The sequence below is a fragment of the Electrona antarctica genome, assembly GCF_951216825.1.
Source record: "Electrona antarctica genome assembly, chromosome: 21".
Classification (NCBI taxonomy): Eukaryota; Metazoa; Chordata; class Actinopteri; order Myctophiformes; family Myctophidae; genus Electrona; species Electrona antarctica.
Window position 1 is genome coordinate 3,979,131 of NC_136802.1, and position 7,958 is coordinate 3,987,088.

The window sequence follows — 7,958 nt, forward strand, 5'->3', positions numbered from 1 at the left end:
TGTGTGTGTGTGTGTGTGTGCACAAATGCTCTGATGACCTTTTTGGTGTAAGAGGTCAAGAGGAACAGAGTCATGCAGAGATGGGGGGGGGGGGGGGGTTACATCCAGGCATGTTTTTATTGTCAGTGTAAATGTGTTGCTGTCTGTTGTCTTGTGTTCCAGTGAGTGTGTTTATATTGTCAGTGTAAATGTGTTGCTGTCTGTTGTCTTGTGTTCCAGTGAGTGTGTTTATATTGTCAGTGTAAATGTGTTGCTGTCTGTTGTCTTGTGTTCCAGTGAGTGTGTTTATATTGTCAGTGTAAATGTGTTGCTGTCTGTTGTCTTGTGTTCCAGTGAGTGGAGGAAGTCGCTCTTCAGGATATGACACCGCCAGTGGAGCTCCAACCTTCACTGATGCTGATGTAAGTGTGAGAGAGGAAGATGTTTCATAGATGAAACTTTAGTCTGACATTAATCACACACATTTAAGTTCTCATTTCGTTACTTTATGTTTCATTGTATTTCCAGTCTGTGGTGACGGGGCTAGAAGAACCAACCCTGCCAGCTGTCAGGAGAAGGAACAGCATACAGTGGCGTCCTCCAAGCAGTGAGTATCAATATCCTGTTTACATCATGATGTCATCACTGTCAGATGGAAACCTGTACTGTACTGTCCAATAACGTTACTTTTCAGGAAATAAAAAGAGGCTGTGTTTCAATGGGTAGTAATTATTTAGTCACAGCTGTTGTTAATACTTTTTATTGGTTCAATAGTTATAAAACACATGCACAGCCAGACTATAGTTAGAGCATTCATTTAGTGATTGATTATGTAATCGTGTGTGTGTGTGTGTGTGTGTGTGTGTGTGTACACGCACGCGCGCGATTACATATACATACATACATACATACATGTCATTGTAAATGTGTTGCTGTCTGTTGTCTTGTGTTCCAGTGAGTGTGTTTATATTGTCAGTGTAAATGTGTTGCTGTCTGTTGTCTTGTGTTCCAGTGATTGTGTTTATATTGTCAGTGTAAATGTGTTGCTGTCTGTTGTCTTGTGTTCCAGTGAGTGTGTTTATATTGTCAGTGTAAATGTGTTGCTGTCTGTTGTCTTGTGTTCCAGTGAGTGTGTTTATAGTCAGTGTCAATGTGTTGCTGTCTGTTGTCTTGTGTTCCAGTGAGTGTGTTTATATTGTCAGTGTAAATGTGTTGCTGTCTGTTGTCTTGTGTTCAAGTGAGTGTGATTATATTGTCAGTGTAAATGTGTTGCTGTCTGTTGTCTTGTGTTCCAGTGAGTGTGTTTATATTGTCAGTATAAATGTGTTGCTGTCTGTTGTCTTGTGTTCCAGTGAGTGTGTTTATAGTCAGTGTCAATGTGTTGCTGTCTGTTGTCTTGTGTTCCAGTGAGTGTGTTTATATTGTCAGTGTAAATGTGTTGCTGTCTGTTGTCTTGTGTTCCAGTGAGTGGAGGAAGTCGCTCTTCACGATATGACACCGCCAGTGGAGCTCCAACCTTCACTGATGCTGATGTAAGTGTGAGAGAGGAAGATGTTTCATAGATGAAACTTTAGTCTGAGATTAATCACAAATATTTAAGTTCTTTATCTTTACTTCATGTTTCATTGTATTTTCAGTCTGTGGTGACGGGGCTAGAAGAATCAACCCTGTCAGCTGTCAAGAGAAGGAACAGCATGATTTGGGATCCTCCAAGCAGTGAGTATCAATATCCTGTTTACATCATGATGTCATCACTGTCAGATGGAAACCTGTACTATATGTCCAATAATGTTACTTTTCAGGAAATAAAAAGAGGCTGTGTTTCAATGGGTAGTAATTATTTAGTCACAGCTGTTGTTAATACTTTTTATTGGTTCAATAGTTATAAAACACACAGCCAGACTACTTATAGCATTAATTTAGGAAAAAAATTATCAATGATTATGTAATCGTGCCCGTGTGTGTGTGCGCGCATGGGTATGTGCATGTGCATAATATATATGTATGTGTGTGTATACAATTACTGAACTTTTGTAGTGAACTTTTGCGTGGAAGTTGAGGTCACGGTCAAAATGACATCATGGTTCATGTTGTCATTGTAAATGTGTTGCCGTCTGTTGTCTTGTGTTCCAGTGAGTGTGTTTATATTGTCAGTGTAAATGTGTTGCTGTCTGTTGTCTTGTGTTCCAGTGAGTGTGTTTATATTGTCAGTATAAATGTGTTGCTGTCTGTTGTCTTGTGTTCCAGTGAGTGTGTTTATAGTCAGTGTCAATGTGTTGCTGTCTGTTGTCTTGTGTTCCAGTGAGTGTGTTTATATTGTCAGTGTAAATGTGTTGCTGTCTGTTGTCTTGTGTTCAAGTGAGTGTGATTATATTGTCAGTGTAAATATGTTGCTGTCTGTTGTCTTGTGTTCCAGTGAGTGTGTTTATATTGTCAGTGTAAATGTGTTGCTGTCTGTTGTCTTGTGTTCCAGTGAGTGTGTTTATATTGTCAGTGTAAATGTGTTGCTGTCTGTTGTCTTGTGTTCCAGTGAGTGTGTTTATATTGTCAGTGTAAATGTGTTGCTGTCTGTTGTCTTGTGTTCCAGTGAGTGGAGGAACTCGCTCTTCAGGATTTGACACCATGAGTGTCGTTTCTAGCCAGGCAGAGACTGATGTAAGTGTTTCCATTGTGGTCTATGTATTCAATTAATCAACATAGCATAACACTTTGTTGATAACTAAGAGCTTTGGACTGATCATATTTTTTCATTGTTGTTTTTATATAGGAAGATAAATCAGATTGAAGTACTGATGATTGATATACCATCTATCTGATATATCGGGATGATATTTGCGCTTTTTCACTAATTACAATGTTCCCTCTCTTTCCTGTTGATAGTGTGACAAGGAGACACGACAGAAGACTCGGTTTGAGAGACTGACAGGAGTTAAAACTCTAACAGCAGAAGAATGGAAGAAGAGAAAGGAGGAGCTGATCGAGACAATGTTGACGTTTATGATGACGGAGCCACAAGAACCAAGTAGTGAGTCTTACTGTTGTCCTCTTATGTGGACATACATTACTTACTCAAATGTGTGTTCATGCATTTCATAAAATAACAAGATTAGATACATTTTCATTAAAGAATGATTAGTAGGCTGCTCTGAGATGAACATTTAGGGTGACCAGATGTCCCCCGGCCGTTGCGTGGAGTCCCTCATTTCCAAGACTTTTCAGGAGTCCCACAAACTGAGACCCTGTCCCACATTGTGACTGGCAGGCATCAGTGTTCAAACTGAGACCCTGTCCCACATTGTGACTGGCAGGTATCAGTGTTCAAACTGAGACCCTGTCCCACATTGTGACTGGCAGGCATCAGCGTTCAAACTGAGACCCTGTCCCACATTGTGACTGACAGGCATCAGTGTTCAAACTGAGACCCTGTCCCACATTGTGACTGGCAGGTATCAGTGTTCAAACTGAGACCCTGTCCCACATTGTGACTGACAGGCATCAGTGTTCAAACTGAGACCCTGTCCCACATTGTGACTGACAGGCATCAGTGTTCAAACTGAGACCCTGTCCCACATTGTGACTGACAGGCATCAGGGTTCAAATTGAGACCCTGTCCCACATTGTGACTGACAGGCATCAGTGTTCAAACTGAGACCCTGTCCCACATTGTGACTGACAGGCATCAGGGTTCAAATTGAGACCCTGTCCCACATTGTGACTGACAGGCATCAGTGTTCAATTTGAGACCCTGTCCCACATTGTGACTGGCAGGCATCAGTGTTCAAACTGAGACCCTGTCCCACATTGTGACTGACAGGCATCAGTGTTCAAATTGAGACCCTGTCTGTCCCACATTGTGACTGACAGGCATCAGTGTTCAAATTGAGACCCTGTCTGTGCCACATTGTGACTGACAGGCATCAGTGTTCAAATTGAGACCCTGTCTGTCCCACATTGTGACTGACAGGCATCAGTGTTCAAATTGAGACCCTGTCTGTGCCACATTGTGACTGACAGGCATCAGTGTTCAAACTGAGACCCTGTCCCACATTGTGACTGGCAGGCATCAGTGTTCAAACTGAGACCCTGTCCCACATTGTGACTGACAGGCATCAGTGTTCAAATTGAGACCCTGTCCCACATGGTGACTGACAGGCATCAGTGTTCAAACTGAGACCCACATTGTGACTGACAGGCATCAGTGTTCAAACTGAGACCCTGTCCCACATTGTGACTGACAGGCATCAGTGTTCAAACTGAGACCCTGTCCCACATTGTGACTGACAGGCATCAGTGTTCAAACTGAGACCCTGTCCCACATTGTGACTGACAGGCATCAGTGTTCAAACTGAGACCCTGTCCCACATTGTGACTGACAGGCATCAGTGTTCAAACTGAGACCCTGTCCCACATTGTGACTGGCAGGCATCAGTGTTCAAACTGAGACCCTGTCCCACATTGTGACTGACAGGCATCAGTGTTCAAACTGAGACCCTGTCCCACATTGTGACTGACAGGCATCAGTGTTCAAATGCCCTAATTAATAGTCAGTCCTCTAATAGTTGGCTTTCTGTTGTAAAGCTCTCTCGTTGTCTCTTTTCCAGCAAGATGTGTTTTTAAGCCTGTTATAATAATAGGCAGAAATGAGGAAGAATATCCCCTAGGCTACAGTAGGCCTTCCAGTAAGTCGGCCATACCACCATTTAGAACAAAATGTGAGGGTTTGTGTTTTTATTGTAAGTGTAAATGTGTGGTGTGTTTGTTGTCTTGTGTTGCAGTGAGTGGTGACACAGCTTCTGCCAAGGTCTCAGATTGGCTGAACAGACATCCTGGACCAATAGCGCCCTCTTCAGGACATGACACCATGAGCATAGCTGCTCCCAGCCAGGCAGACACTGGTGATGTGACGAGTGTGAGAGATGAAGATGTTTCATAGATGAAAACTTTATTAGGCTTGAGTTATACTTTGTTGCACACACCGGTGTCACACGGATGAATAACAGATCTACAAGCTCACACAACTAGTAGTGATGTGCATTGTTGTTCTTTTCAGTGTACTGAATCATTCAGATCAGATCACTAAAACTTAACTTTGAGTTGTACAGATCTAAGATTTGTATTATTGTATTAATATGAACATATTTCTACATATTTCTGGCATTCCTGAGGAGCAGCGACTGTGTGTTCGTTGTGACCTGGGAGTTGTAGAGGATGAGTTTCATTTTGTTTTCTATTGTCCACTATACCATGATTTAAGAAACTCTTTATTTTAAAAAATTCAGGATAAGAACCCAGATCTGTTTTGGATGTCTGAGTGTTTTATGTTAAATTGGTTGTTCAGTAATGAAGTTTTTTTTTTAGGAAAATTCATAGAGAAGGCGTGGCAGTTACGTTGGAGAACGATGTATCCATAAGTAACTATATATCTATGTATTTTGTGTATATGTATCATTATGTATGTACAATTTTGTGAGTGTCTTGTAAGCCTGTGCGGGCTGGGAATCTTATGATGTAGGACACTTTAATAAAAACTCTATCTATCTATCTATCTATCTATCTATCTATCTATCTACCTACCTTGGTGTTTAAATCACTTTAGGTTCATGTTTATTTTGCCGTTTTCACATCTCGATTCATTTATTGTATTTTATCACATATATTTCTAAGTTTTTGTTTAAGATGGAGAGCAGTGATTTTTCCCCACCCTAAAACATGATATATTGTGATGTCACTATATCACTTTATTTTCTTTCATTGGCACATTTGACTGTCAAGGTTTCAGCCTCCAGGAAGAAACCATAAATACAAAGGAAAGACGTCTAATAGAAGAGTTATGACATTGAGGGGGCAGAAACCGAGCACTCGAGCACTGTTCATGCAGCCTGAACTGAGACAAGCTGGAGTTGGAAATACATTGTTTTCAACGAGGGCGGCACAAATAAAAGCAATTTTAGACACGCGTGCAACATGACAACTGTTTTAAAGTATTGTACAGTAACAACTAAAGTGTCTGTAATGTTTATGTTGTACGATTACTACAAAACAATCTAAAATAAATGAATTTAAGATCATTAAAGCTGGGCTGTTTGTTGCCTGAGTCCAATGCATTTCTGCTTACTTCCGGTCCAGGACTTGTCCCTATTTGCTGTCCCCATTCTCAATAGAAGTCTATGTAGGAGAGCTGCCATTGGACTGAAGCCCCATGAAGTGACCAATAGGAGTCTATGTAGGAGAGCTGCCATTGGACTGAAGCCCCATGAAGTGACCAATAGGAGTCTATGTAGGAGAGCTGCCATTGGACTGAAGCCCCATGAAGTGAACAGAGTTTGCGTAACTATCTATACTCTACGGCTCTGCATTGCACAAACCGACCACACCAAGGGGTCTTATTCAGTATTTTAGCTGTGACGATCAGCTCCGCCTCCTGAGATACTTCCGGGTCCTACCCAAGAGGAGAATTAGCAAGAGAGGCCAACTTTGCTTACTTCCTGTATCTGCGTGAGGTGGGCGGTAACATTATTAGGAGACAGGAAGAATGTTGGAGTCTATTCATTTCCAATGGGAGAGTGAACGTGAACACAGCTTCTGAACCATTCCTTAACTCCATGGTCACTGAACTAAATACTGGACCAAATCATCACAAGGCACACAATATTTACAAGATATTCATAGTAAAATGGCTTCTTTTAGCGAGACAAACCAGGAGAAAATCTACTTTGTTAATGACATTTCTTTATCCCAGCAACAAACTCTCGCGAGATTTGAGATGAGTCCGGAAGCCTCTCTCTGTCCATCTGCAATTTCACGGACAACACATAGGGGGCTCTGACCCCATATTTAAGATGATAATATGTGAATATTATAATGTGAAATGAATGGACATATTTAAAACGATTAGAAATTATCCTTATGTGCCCAAATTAGAGCTGGCATACTTGGTCTGCATATTGAGACAGGCAGATATGTAGGCACGGTTGAGGAGGATAGATTATGTAGTCTGTGTGATCTAAAGGAAATTTTTATTGTCCATTCTACAACTCTATTAGGGAGAGACTTTTTAATGAGATAGATCCAAATCATGAATTTATATGGTTGGAGGACTTCGAGAAACTAAAACGACTATTTCAAAAGTACACCTTGTCAGTTGTTTTCAATGTACTTTGTTAAATGACTTGTCAGTGTTGTTGTCTTCTTCTTCTATCGGGTTTCATGGCGGTCGGCAAACCTAAATGGTGCATTACCGCCACCTACTAGACTGAGTGTGGAAACAGTGTTGTTGTCAGGGGGGGAGGGTGGAGGTCGGGGAGAAGCAAACCACGCCTACTATATTTAGGAGACCATTTGTAGGCTTTGTGTACCATTTCGCCTCTAGTGGCTCCAATGAAGTTGGCCCATCTTCATACATAAACCATCTTTGGTCCTACTTTTGTGTCGCTTTTGTGTCCCCATAGTTATACTGTGACGCTCCGTCGGACTAAATCTGAGACGAAAACTACGAAAGTCTCATTTTACCGCTTTCCTCGCAACAACAAAGCCTGCTCTCCCAAATCTGGCTGACAGGCTTTCTGCCCCACACGGAATACTATCGCCATTTTATTTCATTGTGTCAACTAAATCCTCATTAATGCAAACTAGATTCAACATACTCAAGCCTGCAAACATTCTAAATATGCCCCCAAAATATTTTACTGAGCAAATGGACTGTTACCACCTTCAATAATAATGATAATAATAGTCTTTATTGTCTCCACATCATATATTTATTTTGTCATGGACAAATTGTACAAAACATTATTAATTCTACTCGAGTTGGAAGCATTAAGACCCATTTTAACCCTCAATGGCTTCCTTTCTGAAAAATAACGTCATTGTAAAAAGATTCACGCGTTTAGATATTCTATTTACAATGAGCTGCGGACGGGAGCTGGTGCCACTTGGACCCGGACGTAACGTAGGACTACAAAATGACGTCGGACTTAAAT

General features: G+C 41.2%; 2 protein-coding genes across 2 annotated transcripts in view; both read left to right on the forward strand.

The window, feature by feature from the left end:
- Window positions 1–1,541, forward strand: part of LOC306913809 (GTPase IMAP family member 8-like) — a gene marked incomplete at both ends in the record, with an annotated part of 4,827 nt that extends 3,286 nt beyond the window's left edge. Inside the window, 3 exons of the mRNA XM_079490622.1 lie at window positions 334–401; window positions 508–586; window positions 1,444–1,541. Of these exons, the coding sequence (XP_079346748.1) occupies window positions 334–401; window positions 508–586; window positions 1,444–1,541 (245 nt within the window). The remainder of the gene's footprint in view (window positions 1–333; window positions 402–507; window positions 587–1,443) is intronic.
- Window positions 1,542–2,572: 1,031 nt separating this feature from the next.
- LOC306914053 (uncharacterized protein) lies at window positions 2,573–5,254 on the forward strand. The gene is made up of 3 exons (XM_079490939.1): window positions 2,573–2,634; window positions 2,869–3,004; window positions 4,755–5,254. The coding sequence occupies exons 1-3, from the start codon at window positions 2,602–2,604 to the stop codon at window positions 4,910–4,912; spliced, it is 327 nt and encodes a 108-aa protein (XP_079347065.1). The 5' UTR covers window positions 2,573–2,601; the 3' UTR covers window positions 4,913–5,254.
- The last annotated feature ends 2,704 nt before the right edge of the window (window positions 5,255–7,958 follow it).